General features: G+C 36.3%; 1 protein-coding gene across 10 annotated transcripts in view; it reads left to right on the forward strand.

The window, feature by feature from the left end:
• The window catches only part of FRYL (FRY like transcription coactivator), a 184268-nt gene that overhangs the window by 111253 nt on the left and 58767 nt on the right, over nt 1–14248 (forward strand). For all 10 annotated transcript variants that reach the window (XM_068940956.1, XM_068940957.1, XM_009681998.2 and 7 more), the window contains 12 exons: nt 28–135; nt 1216–1453; nt 2072–2257; nt 2349–2435; nt 4169–4437; nt 4855–5050; nt 6796–6920; nt 9688–9745; nt 10692–10783; nt 12225–12397; nt 12924–13084; nt 13623–13733. In XM_068940956.1, coding sequence (XP_068797057.1) covers nt 28–135; nt 1216–1453; nt 2072–2257; nt 2349–2435; nt 4169–4437; nt 4855–5050; nt 6796–6920; nt 9688–9745; nt 10692–10783; nt 12225–12397; nt 12924–13084; nt 13623–13733 — 1804 coding nt within the window. The remainder of the gene's footprint in view (nt 1–27; nt 136–1215; nt 1454–2071; nt 2258–2348; nt 2436–4168; nt 4438–4854; nt 5051–6795; nt 6921–9687; nt 9746–10691; nt 10784–12224; nt 12398–12923; nt 13085–13622; nt 13734–14248) is intronic.

Here is a 14248-nt window from a genome sequence, read left to right on the forward strand (position 1 = left end):
TTTGTTGGATATAAACTGTTTTCATAGGGGTGAAAGAAAACCTAAGATAGATTTGTTCAGAACTTGTATTGCTGCTATCCCAAGACTGATTCCGGATGGCATGAGCAGGACTGACCTCATTGAATTGCTTGCAAGGTAGGAAAAATGGAATTCTGCTCTTACTGAATGTTCTTTCCTAAAAGCTGTTTGTATAATCAAGAGTCTTTCAGTGCACTGTCAATGTACTATGAGGACACTGCATACAAGGATCCATTCCCCCTTCTCACCAAGTACCTTCTGCACTTGGTCAAGTGTTACTTATTGGCCAGAGCAGCAGTAAGTACATATGTCTTAAAAGAGAAGATTTTGAACTTAATGTAGACTTTTAGAGATAAATTTTTGAAAACTAGGAATTTATTTCTGTTCCTTTACCCTTTGCACTTGTCATCTTTTTGTTACTACTGTCATCTTTTTTTTTTCTCCGCGTTCTTGTTTGACATTACCAAAATGTGAGACGGGTGCTTATGGGAGACTTTTTCTTGCTCTCTACTTATTCTACTACTTTTTTCCATTTTTTTGATCCAACACTACCCATATTCTTCCGTCTCTTATCTCAGTTTAAATTGACTGTGCCTTATCAGTGCTGATAAGTAGTTGAGACAGCTGGACAGCCAGGTGTTTGCAGGTGGGTAATCTGAGCATTCAGTGAGAAAAGGTAGTTGAGATAAATGCAGGTAATCTTTACTTATTAACTAAAGCAATAAACCTTCCTCATTGATTTTTCCCCCTCTTCTCTACCCCATTTCCTTAAAAGAAGGAAGAAGAAAAAACAGTTTTTAATTTAATACACTGAAATATATAGAACCGGGCAAATGAACTCACTCTATTTGAAGAAAATAATCTGCCCATGACAGGGTGCCCACTGAACTCCAAAGATGGAGTTCAGATCCACGTGACTATCCACTCATATGAAAGGATTGAACTCTCTTGAAAAAGATTTATTTCTACTTAGTTTTGTGAAGTCTTTTAGATTATTTTGCTATAATAGTAAAGCCTTCTGTTAATGGTGTGTTTCGGGTGTATTCAGTGCAGAAAAAGCATCTTTCTGGAAGTTTTCTATATACATTTTAAAAAATAAGAGAGAGCAAAGAAGAGTTAATGCGAAATTTTAATTTGTGAAGACTGGTTTAGAATGTGCAAATCTGGAGTATTGATATTGTTATTTTTTCTAAACAGATTAACAATTCATATGGATGAAGAACTGCGCGCCTTGGCTTTCAATACACTCCAAGCATTAATGCTTGATTTTCCAGATTGGCGGGAAGATGTTCTTTCAGGATTTGTTTATTTTATTGTGCGTGAAGTAACTGATGTCCATCCAACGCTTCTTGACAATGCAGTAAAAATGTTAGTGCAGCTCATAAATCAGTGGAAACAAGCAGCCCAAATGCACAATAAAAGCCAAGATTCTCAGGTATTTCCAAATAATGTTCTTCGATATTAAAATGCATTTTTGATCTACATACGTTTTTGTTAGCATGCTTTATTGTTTTAGTTAAGTAGCAAATATTCAGTTGACTTTCTTGTAGTGCTGCAAGATTTTTGGACCGGAAATAAGAAAAATTTCTGCCAGAAACGTATTTTAATATTATTAAGTATTCTCTAAAAACTAATTCATGGTACTTTTATGTTTACCTCAGAAGTCATCATGTGTAGCTGGAAGTATATTTAATAGGAGTGCTTAAACAGTGGAACTAACAAATCGAAAAGATTTAAATCATTTAGTTGTATGCCCTCTTAAATGTGAGAGTTAATGACTTGTTTTTAATTTTACCCTTGCTGCATCATTCTTATGAGAGAGTGATATAAGAAAGACTTGTTTGGGATATTTATTTGGACTGAATTGAGAGAGATACTAAAAATACAGAGGAGCTTGATACTATAAAATTCTCATAATGTAAAAGTTTGACTAGCAGCCAAGCAAGATCTAAATATCTTATGATTAATTCTACCATCACTAATAATAGAACTGTATCTTGATATATTTACCTTGTTCTTAATTTTTGTTTATCTTTTATGATCTTTTCCTTAGCGTGGTGTATCCAACGGAGCTGCTCATACCCTTCCTCTGGAGAGGACCCTCTATTCCAGTGTATTTCATGTAGTGGAAGGCTTTGCTTTGGTTATTCTTTGCAGCACAAGGCCTGCAACCAGAAGATTAGCTGTCAGTGTTCTTAGAGAAATAAGGGCCTTGTTCACCCTTTTAGAAATTTCCAAGGTACGAGTCAATGACCTGTTCTTATAACTGCTCACTGAAAGGGTGCTGCTTTTCTTGACTTTAAACTTGTTTTGTATTTTGTCTTTTGTAGAGCGATGATGATTTGGCTATAGATGTGATGGACAGACTAAGTGCTTCTATCCTGGAGAGTTTCATACATCTTACTGGGGCTGATCAGGTAGGAGTGGTTGGTTGGTTGGTTGGTTTGGTTTTTTTAATTCTCTTTTTATCAAAATTGGAGGTAGGATGAGGTAAAATCTTTGTCTCATGTGAATTGTATATATTTTAAATTACAGTGTAATTATATTGTTTTTGCATTAGGCTTGAGGAAAGAACGAGCATTTAATATTTTCCCCTTGTTACATTCTTTTGGCTTTTTCCAGAGCAGATGGATCAGATAGACTGTTCATTGCAGCTCTGTGTTATTGGGATGATAATAAGTGTATAAGAATTAGCATGGATGGAAGAACGTCTTTCTAATGTTATAGCCGATTTGGATTACGTAAATAATATTATGACAAATAGTTGTTTTGGTTGTAGAAAACTTTAGAAATCCAGACAGTCCTTTCTCAATTTTGTATGCCTATTAAAGCAGATGATTTTCTGCATTGTATGTCCAAAATTGTAATACTAACATAACAGTGTAATAATATAATGCTCTTGTAAATAATGTAACACTATTAGTAATACTGCTATTAATTGGAGAACGTTGATCTGCATAATTTAACATTGGGTGCCTGTATTATACTGCTGTGATTGAACTAGGCCTATAGATTAAGGGGAAATATACCTGTAAAAATATACTTCAGCTCTGATTCTATGTGATTATAATGCCATGAAAGTATTAGTGTTGTTTTAAAATTAAATCAGATTTCCTCTATAGATCTTAGCATCTGTCAAAATCAGCATTCTGCGTACCAGTCGCTAAAAAATACAGTCTTTTCTAATTAATCCAATAGCTAATTCTCATCACATAATTCAGCAGTTAGTATAACATCACTTTCTCTGGGTTGGATGAAAGCAGTCCTGCAGTTTTGATCTGTTTCATGTCTATCCTGATTTCCACTGCGATGATCATTTTATAGTGCCTTCTTTGCATCCACCTATTGAATTCCAGTGTGTCAAACATTTTCATATTTTTTTCACACACAAGGTTTTTTCTTTGCAGTAGTCTACCATGTTTAATTTCCTACAAATTTGTGAGTTTTTTCCACCTTGGATTGGTTGATAATACCAACTTCATCAGCAATTTTTTTGCCTTTAAGATTGAAAAAAACAAAAACCACGCTCCCAGCCCCCCAAACCCTCCTCTCCAAAACTCTCTGCTTTTGTCTGTAGTTAATCAACCGTGTTGAAGTTCCCCATGAACACCTACAAAACCACTACGTTCTCCTCCTTCCGTTCCCTACCTAATGAAAATAAAATTTGAGGAATGTTGTGAGGCTGCCAAGACCATTGTATTTATTGTGATCAATACTGTGTCAGTATTTCCTCCATAAGTAAATATCTATATCTATATCTGTCTATCTACCTATATATGTGTATGTGCATGTGTGTGTGTGTTTTTCCTCGTCTTGCTTATAAGATTACAAGTTCTTCGAAGCAGAGACTAATACCTTCTTCTGTGGCTACACAGCATCTAACAATCAGTGTGGCTTTTTTCCATGACGAAAGCTTAAAAAAAAAAAAAGAATAAATAGCAGCTAAATTATTTAATATCTATTTATTATTAACTCGTAAGTATGAAGGAGGAACTCTTCTGATATTACTTTTAGGAAATGAAATGGAATTCAGGAGTAAAGTTTTAAGAATATGGAATCTTTTGAGGGAGTTAAATATTTAGTAGTGCAAAGATGTTTTTACTCAATATATATGGGTGTTAACGTTTCCTTGTTCTGTTTACACACACAGACTACTTTACTGTACTGCCCCAGTTCAATAGATTTACAAACTTTGGCTGACTGGAGTTCCTCCCCAATCAGCCACCAGTTTGATGTGGTCAGTCCATCGCATATATGGATATTTGCGCATGTGACCCAAGGCCAGGATCCATGGATTATAAGCCTCTCAAGTTTTATGAAACAGGAAAATCTTCCAAAACACTGCCCAACAGCTGTAAGCTATGCTTGGACGTTTGCTTATACCAGACTCCAACTGCTGTCCCCACAGGTGGATATAAAGTAAGTTCATTTCTGAAGTAAATACAATACACTAAACAGTCCTTTAAGATTTATCATCATTGTAGTACTATTATATGTCAGTAAGGTGAAATGTGCACTGTTGTTATTTTCTATGGGTATAATTCAACTTCATGTAATAAAGCGTTAAAGCAATTCTACTTGGAAGGAAAATCATCTGGCTTAATTAACTCATGCCTTTTGGCCATATTGTAGTTCAGCAGATTTGTCTATAAAAACATACATTATTGCTATACAAGTCTGTCCTGATAATTCACTCAGCCTTTACTATGTTAACAATTGCAGAAGTGAGGGCATATGCATAATTTAAAAATAAATTCAATAGAAATAGTGAAATCTGTTAAGCTTTGTTTTCTGTATTGAGTGTGGTTTGTTTTTTTGTTTGTTTTTTCTTAATAGCAGCCCTATCAATGCCAAGAAAGTAAATACTACTACAAGCAGTGACTCCTATATTGGGCTCTGGAGAAACTACCTGATTCTATGCTGCAGTGCAGCTTCTTCTTCAAACTCCTCCACCTCCACAGGCTCTGTGAGATGTTCCCCTCCTGAGACGCTGGCGTCTACTCCTGACAGTGGTTATAGCATTGATTCAAGAGTAGGTTCTTCTAATGCTTACTATAAATAGTTCTAATTACAGATGATTGAAAGTAGAAACAAATAAGGCTTATAATAAATTTCCTGATTCTCAGATGCATGTGTAATTTCTATGAAAAATGGTGTAGTATATATTTATCTTTCATTTGTTTAAGGTAGTTTTTCAGTTCACTTTTCCTACTCGATGTTGTAGAAGTTTTTCCGCTACTGTGCTTATGTTTGCAAAAACCAAACATTTCATGAAAAGGTTTACTCAGTCTCAGTGTCTTTTCTGATGATAATGGGGAAATGTTTTACTTACCATAATTTTGGGGGTTTTTTTCTGCTATCAGTAGACTCCTGTAATTCCAATTTCAGTAACTGAGGCGGTTGCCTGTTCAGACGTAATGTTTCTTTTGTGTTTTTCACAACCGCAGGCAGATTTTTTTCTGCCTTGCTTCGTATCACCTGCAGATTTTTTTTTTTTTTGCTTCGTTTTTCACTTTGGTGGCTTTGTGTAGGAGATACAGTAGTGGTGAAGGTAACTGATGGACTGTGCAGCAGATTTCTGACAGAAGCAGCTTATTCCAGTGGTGGTGTTATGAAGTTCCTCTCTCTAACTCTGAGAAACTATAGACTGAAACTTTATTCTCTTTGAGCAATGCAATGAAGTCTGAGAGACAGAGACAGCAGTCGTCTGTTCCCTCCTTCTAAGGACAGCAGATCCGCTAAAGCATATAAAGCATCCTCAGATTTTTCTGAGGCCTTCACAATTGTCTTCAGTCCTCTGTGAGAGGATGTGTTTTTAGGGAAATTTCATACTGTTTTCTGTGTAAATAAGCTGCTGTTATGATTGTTAAAATTTGGATACAAGTTGCATAATCTTAAGTATGTGAATGAAAGAAAAAAAGAAGAACCAGGGGTGTGGGGGACCATTTGGTGTTAATTAAATATTCAAATTAGCAAGTAATGTCTGTTTACCTAAATATTTCCGGAGAGAAATATGCAGAATAGTGCTACTCCAAAGGAGCTGTCGTATGATTTTTGACTCCGCATTTAATTTGATATATTTTATATTTGTATTTACATATTAACGTATATTGGGATTTTAACGTATGTATTAGTACCAGTATATATTAGCATGTGCATCTTATTAATATGCATGCATAATATTGATATACAGCAGAGAATGCAATTTCTGTGATACTACATGTAATCGTAATATTTCTAGCATGGATATATCTTTCTGAATTCTGACGGGAGTGCTGATGCTTCAGTGGACATGGAAAGATAGTGAAAAAATGCAATGCTTTTGTAGTTATCATTTGGTTTTGGTAATGCTTGTGCCTCATCCAGTCAAAGTGGAATTATTTTTGCTAGGAAACGTTTGTTAGGTCCCGATCTTCTCCATGGCCACTATCAAAGCTAAGCAGGTAAGGGCAGAGTAACCACAAAATTCCCAATTCCATCTCATTAAACTTATTGCAAGTTAAACTTCAAAACTGGAGAGTTAGAACATTCATTCCTGCTGTGACACTGAGACATTCATTGTGATCTGAAGATGAAAATTCAATTGCACAGGGAGTGTAAAAGAAGAAAATACTAATTTACTTTTGCAGAAAGAGTTTCACTCGTCAAAGATGAAACCTTTCATTTTTATTATGAATATTTCAAGTTACTGTTCACTGTGAGAAGACTGCAAAATTAGAGGAAGTGCTTTAATGTCACCACCTGAGTCATTCTGTTTTATTCTGGTTTTATTGTTAGATCATTGGCATTCCATCCCCTTCTTCCTTGTTTAAGCACATAGTCCCAATGATGCGCTCTGAGAGCATGGAAATTACAGAATCCCTTGTGCTGGGACTTGGCAGGACCAACCCTGGAGCATTTAGGTAATTGTTGCATTTCATCTGTTTTTATGCTAATTGATTATGAAGATGGGGAACCAGAGCTCAGGGAAAAGTTCTTTGGATTTTTCCTAAGCATTAAAAAAAAGCAGTGAAAACTGTCTACCATTGTCTTTTCTAGCATGTGATTGTGTGACAAACATTATTAGAAGTTGAGATCGTTTTATGTAGAGGTTATGTCTGTATAAGCAGAGCAAGGGAGAAGTGTCATAGTTAACCTGCAAATAGGAAAGAAAAAGCAAATAAGTTAGGTGAAAGACTAAACAGCTGCCTTTTATTGATATTAAAGGCTGTTTTTATAAGAAAGAGCAGACTGTGTGGAGTATTAGCCTTTGAAATGTTAATCATGTTTCTAGAGTTACTAAGCTCTCCTTATTGCTAACGCCAACAAACATACGTTCCTGAGTGTGTTGTGGGTATGAGATTCACGATAATTGTACTCTAAAAAGAGATTTTAGATGGAAAAAAAAAATCTAGTTACAACTGTTTTCTGACCAGTGCGGAAGCTACTGAAGTTTTTGGCTCTTTTTTATTTTTCTGAGTAAGCTTCCTGATGCTTCATAACTAATGCATCTTTCTCATACCTTGTACTGATAACAAGTCCGTATGGATTATTTTGGGTGCTGGGAACTATGACCTATTGTAGTAGAATTAAATCTATGCCAAATCGCGTGTCCTGGCTGTCAGTTTGATTTCATAGATCCTACTCACTGTATTTGGATTTAGCTCATAATTCAAAACTTTCAGTTGCCCTATCGCGATGAGTCTTTATATAAATACAGAATTGAAAATGATCTATCTAGTCTTCACGGCATCCCTGCCTCAACTGAAATGTATTTTTCTTTAGGCCTTAGTGTACTGTGCTATCAATGCATAGTACGAGTCCCTGATGTGAAAAGGTGGCTCAGGGCTTCTGTGCCAGGAAGCCATGAGTTTCGGGGTGCGCGCTTTGCCACTGTCCTGAACTCACCACTCCCTGTTTATGGAGGAGGAAGGAGAACAACATCTGAGGGGAGGAAAACTCCCTGGAAGGGCCAGTGCTCAGTACGAGCTGTTGTCTGACAGTGACCAACCTCTTACAAGGGAGAGTTACAAAGTTGTGCTTTTAGCTGCATCTTACAGTGCTTAAGTGCAGTCAGTCCTGCTTCTGCAAGGAGAATCTGCGCGTCACTGGCACTCTGAGTTTTGAGTCAGGTGTTTCTCTTCTGCAGTCACTGTTCTCCCACGTTACTGCAAATGGAGAGTCAAAGATGTGTTTGAAACTGTCTTGCGAGGCCTCAGTTACAGTATTGTATTTCACCCTGTGGGTAATCTTTCTATTGTGTATCATACCTGACTTTGTTCTCATGCCAGGAGTCGAGCCAAGCTTTGTCCCATGACCCCAAAGGTCTGCTGAACAGTTTAAATCATAATTGTGCTGTACAAAGCTAGAAACCAGAAAGGATTTCACCAGAAATCCTTGTTCTCGGAATTAGAAACAATTCGTTCAGCAATAAAAAAGAGGATATGGTTCTCATCAGTCTTCTAATTCCGTTATTCTGAATTACATGCTTCATTTCAGATGACCTGCTTTTTTTCCTCTGAGTCCAATGTGCATACATGCACCAGATGGTAAATGTTGCCTTTCCAAACCCATTGCAGTTCTCCATTATTTCCCCCCACATTGGGAACATTTCTGGGTACTGATCACATCAGCTTGTCTGGGTGTCTCGCACTCTCCGTTGAAAGCTGACCATTTAGTATGTTTCATCAAAAAAAAAAAAAAAAGCCTCTTCCAAATTATTTTCTGTGTTACTTTTGAAAGAAAGTATTAACTAATCCGTAACGATGCATACATCTCTTGTAACTGGGTATGTGACAAAAGTTTTTGAAACTTTCTAATCACGTTAATCATGTTTCCTGAAAGAGCAGCTTTGAATGGTGTGGAGGAGTCAGCTGTTTGCTGTGAAAACTGTCCAAGTGGTTGGTTGTTTATGCTTTTGATTCGCCTGTATTAAAACAGTACAGGAGGTAGAAAAATAGTCTGGGTCACACTCCAGCAAACCTGAAGTGGAGGAGCTAGTTACTCTGCCAAACAAATATTAAAGTAAAAATAGTATGTTTTTACCTTAGTATTCTGTCTGCATACATCCACGCTGCTGTTCTCTCTCCCCTTCCCCTGCCCGCTTTGGGGAATTATAAAACATTTGGTAGAAGGAACTGAGTAATAATAAAGACTGTGGGAGCTTCAGAACAAATGGGGAATATATCTGCAGCTTCAAAGCATGTTGCTTTTCAGTTTTCACTGAAACTAATCTAACTTCTGTCAGCATATTATTATTGGCCTTAAAGAACCAATGTTTGTTAACAACTAAATGCGTCATGACAGCTCAAAGAATGTAACATGACAAATTGCCAACGTCCCTTCCTTTCCTAAGGAAATCTATTTGCACCATAAGGGCATGCTAAACCCTGAATATGAAAGTAAATAAACAGCATTTCTGATACAAATATGCCATAATACTTGGTAAATGGCAACTTAATGGTAATTATTGAGAGATGCGGTTGATATTCTATTTAAATGAGGCAAATCACTTACTAGGATGCATCTGTCTGTTAAATGCTGGTCTATTTCACAAAGCTGCTGGCAAAAAAGAAAAGCTAGAGGGTGTTTTAAGTTAAATTATAACACTAGTTGCTGTTGTCTTTCAGTTGAGACATTATTTAGTGATTGGGTTTTATCCTTTTTATTTGTTTGTTTATTTTTATTCAGGGAGCTAATAGAAGAATTACATCCTATAATCAAGGAAGCACTTGAAAGAAGGCCAGAGGTAATTAGATGTTTTCGCTATGTTCAATACTCTTATTTTAACTCTTTGTCACAAATGATAGTGATGTTAATTATATTGTTCTTTAATCTTGCACCTAAAAACTGTCAGTGTAGCAGAAAAAGTAATATTTCGTGATTTTTTTTTAAATTACCGTTAGGTGTTTACATTAGAAAAATTTTGATTTGTTTTGAGTTGTGCTTAGTATTCCTTTCTCAAAGTGGCTTTAATGATTAAAAAATTACTATAACCTTTCCCTCTTTAGTAACATGCCCACAATTGGTGTTGCATACGACATAATGAGCTGTGTTACAGAGTCAGCAAATTTGTTAATTCATTTTAAATGAAAATGACTATGTGAGCCATAAGCTCACGTGGCTATACCAGCACTCTAAAAATTTTGTGATGGAGAGTGTAGGTTTTATACAGTAGGGTTTAGAAATCTCAGTAGATAGCCATATAAACAATATCTATACAAACACGAGTTAAAAGGATGATTACTCAGTACTTTTTGAAGGAACTGTCATTTTCTTGATAGTAAGAAATTTGTCATCAAGTACAGGTGATGGGAACATTGCATTCATTTCAAAACGTGACTGGACTGTAGTGTGTTTTGTCGATCTTGCATGCATATATGTGGAAAAATTGATATGTTCATTTGAGTTTATCAGTTTGTGCGTCATACTTTGCAATAGACAAGTATGATAAAAAGTATATTATTTTAATAATATGTGTTATAGTGAGCCTAATATATCTTGGAGTTGCAGCAGGGATTAATTTTGTTTGTTCTGTGGTCCATTGTAATTTTGGTGACTGATTTTAAAAGTTGGATGTCCATGATAATTGATGCCAGTGGTAGCAGAGATATAATAGCACTTCTGTGTGGCATGCTGTTTTTATACTTAGTTTTTCCTCTGCTTCATTTCTTTTGTTTCCTCTTGTTGACTAGAACATGAAACGGCGCAGGCGTCGAGATATTTTGCGAGTACAACTAGTACGAATATTTGAACTGCTGGCAGATGCTGGTGTCATTAGTCACAGGTAGGGCAGTACTGAAGGGAAGACATTGCTTACGCTTCTGTATTAACAGTCACTAGTATTCTTATGACCCAATGAAACAAGTGTGCAAAATTCTTCACCAGGTTTTAGTATACTAAGATAAAGAAGTAGACAGTTTGATAAAACTCACAATTTATGTTTTCTAGCTTTTTCATTCCTCCCTCCCCCATGCTCTTTGCCACTGTGGTCTGCGTTTTATTTAAAATGCTAATATTTGCTGGGACACTGCTTTGAACAGGGAGTGTGTTGGGTTCCTTTTTGTGCTATGCTTGAGCACAAAAAAAATTTTTATCTGACTTGTGTAGTGGCACTTTAAAAGAAGACTTAAAATTCAGGCATGTGTTTTACAAGCGTTACAGATTTTTTTATATGTGGGTGGAATAGCGTAAGAGCAAACGTACGAGGAGATGGTTAGACTTGCTTCTCCCATTCTGTTAGCCAATGACACTTAAACATCATTTGTCAACTTTATCAATATAATCAATGTGAAATTCTCAGATCTTTAAGCAAACTGCTACAAAACACTGGAGGTGTTGCATCAGAAACCTTGACTACTTAAATGCATATTAGATCTGTTGTTCTTTCTGCATGCTGATTTATCAGAGTACAACAGTTAAAATTGGTACAACAGTTATTAATTGCTCCTTAACTTTTAAGGTACTCGCTGGTGTTTATGTAAAATGTCTCTTAGCCACAGTCTGCACTCTAGAACTGTGACGACTGCGCTCCTCTTCTCCGCTGGCAACGGCGCTCTGAGGCCAGTCTAGGTCTGTGGTAGCAGCTAGCATGCAAGTAAGGGCTACTACCATAAACCCCCTCATCTTCCACTCGTGCCAGGCCTGCTCTTCAGTTGTCCGGAATACAATTGTGGAAGAAGGGTGGAAGAAGGGTGCTGAGGAAAAGGGATTCATCCTTCTAACAATTGTTTTTCAAAGGAGAGAAGGTCTGAATCACATGCAGACTTTAATCTCCGTGTTTTGTTTAGTATGGACATCTATTCAGATGCTAAAGCAGTGAAAATGCGAAGTGATCATACATAAAATGAATAAGTTGTGGTCATCTGTTTCTAGTCAATAGCATGTCGTGACATACTGAATATCTTGCCTGAATCCTAAGAATCAGTGCGGAATATAGATGTCCAAAGTCAAGTAGGATTAATTATTTTTTGTGGTTTACAAATTTTCCTTTTTTTAACATTTGATCTCAATATAAGAAGCTAATTCTGTGGAAGGATGAGTGATAATATGAAGCTTCATTATTGGTTTTGCTTTTACTGGAGCTTTCTATTTAACAAGGGAACAGAAATTGGGTCAAGAAATTACTCCTAATAATTGCAATTATACAGTTTGTTTAACATGAAAAATAAGCATTGTTCTTAAACGATAGTATGTATTGACATACTATTTGAATTTTTATTTTCAAGTGCAAGTGGTGGCCTTGATAATGAAACACATTCCCTAAACAACACTTTACTGGAGTATGTTGATCTAACGAGACAGCTCCTAGAAGCAGAGAATGAAAAGGATTCTGATACGTTGAAAGATATCCGGTGCCATTTTAGTGCCTTAGTGGCAAACATCATACAGAACGTTCCAGGTATGTAAAAAACAACAACAACAACAACAACAACCACCCCAAAAAATTAGCAAAAAAACCCCCAAAACCTCAGTAACTTCTGACTTGCTTTAATATGCAGTAAATGGAAGAAATTCAACACCCATTTTTCTTCAAGCACTGTTTTTCTCTGAAGTTTCAGTATCCTTTCATAAAAATAACTTATGCCATCAATTTTGAATACAGTTTTAGCAATGTGAGTTTTTTAAGAGGGCTTTTGGTACTATTTGGAATCATACAGGTAATTTTCGTGTTTCACAAATGTCTTGTTGATTGGCAGTGCATTTAAATTTGGTAGACTAATAAATGCTGTACTGCTATAGCTTGTTCTTGTATAGCAAGTGGCATTAAGTTGGACAACTGTAAGCCCATATCCAGCTGTTACGGTGTTGAAATATCTTATCTTTACATTAACTTTTATATTCATTTTTGTGTCTGTTTCTGTTTTATGTACTTCATTTACAAAAACTACAAGAAAGGTGGGTCTAACTGTGTGCTCTTCTTACAGTACACCAGAGAAGAAGTGTCTTTCCGCAGCAGAGTCTACGCCACAGTCTATTTATGTTGTTCAGTCATTGGGCAGGTCCTTTTAGTATCATGTTTACTCCCCTGGACAGATACAGTGATAGGAACATGCAAATAAACAGACATCAATACTGTGCATTGAAGGTATTTTAGCACTTTGTGGATTTTTGAAATAGATTCCTATATTGACTTTTCTAATGAATATTTAACATATGGACTTTTGGCGGGTGGTTTTCACATCCTTGCTGTCATTCATGACTTAGTTCTTTTTCTCTTCTACCTCCATGCCTATTTTTAACAGTTTAGCCTTTTTTGTAATGTGACCTATTGCAATTCTTACAGGAATTTCTTAAAATTACAACTAAATATTCACTTCCCGTGACTTTACTCCTCATTTGCCTAAGAAGATTGCCTTTCATGTAAAAGTGCATTGACAAACAAATTGCCACGCCAGCTCTTACTGTTACTTTTCCCTATAGAGTGTTCCTTGTGTTTGGGAGTTTCGAACAATAGGATTTGGTTATTTCATTTCTTGAATAAGATATTAAGCAGAGTTTTTAGCCTTGTTCTTCCTGCCTTATCTGAATAGAAATTAGTTTTTGATTATTTTAGTGGATTTGATAAAATACATTTGTCATACCCGAGTTACTAAAACATAGTGTTTTTCAATTACTTTCTGAAGGCCATGTCTGCTGTACTGTGTTGTGGCCCTGTTGCAGATAATGTGGGGCTCTCATCTGATGGCTATTTATACAAATGGCTGGATAATATTTTGGATTCCCAGGATAAAAAGGTAATACAGGCAATATCGACATTGGTTTGCAGCTGTTAGTGTCTTCCATATATGCTGTAATGAGAGGTTGAATTGGCCCAAATGCCTTAGACTTGATTAAGCTCAAAGCTGTTTTAGCTCAAAGGCGTGTCTTTGTACTGTCCTTGATGCCTGCGTTAACCATGTGAACGAGGCAGTCCGTAATCACAGGCTAAGAGTAGTAGATGGAACAAAATTTAAGACGGAAGGACAAGGAGTTAGACAAACTGTGTACTATTTATAGGCTAATCAGGTAGGTTAAGCTGCAGTAATTAGTGGGCCTTTTAGAAATTTAAAGGAGTTGGGATTTTGAACATGAACTTTGTGTGGCTGTAGGGCCCTTTGGGGGTTCTGTGGAGTTATGAAGGCCGAGCTTTACTATGTAAATAGTTAGGTAAGCTTTACATCGGCAAGATAAGGGCTCTAGTGTACTAATACTATGGCTGCACAGAAATACTCGATTGCTGCTCCAGAGGGCTACATAGATTCAAGAGAGC

This window comes from Struthio camelus, chromosome 4 (genome assembly GCF_040807025.1).
Source record: "Struthio camelus isolate bStrCam1 chromosome 4, bStrCam1.hap1, whole genome shotgun sequence".
NCBI classification, from domain to species: Eukaryota; Metazoa; Chordata; class Aves; order Struthioniformes; family Struthionidae; genus Struthio; species Struthio camelus.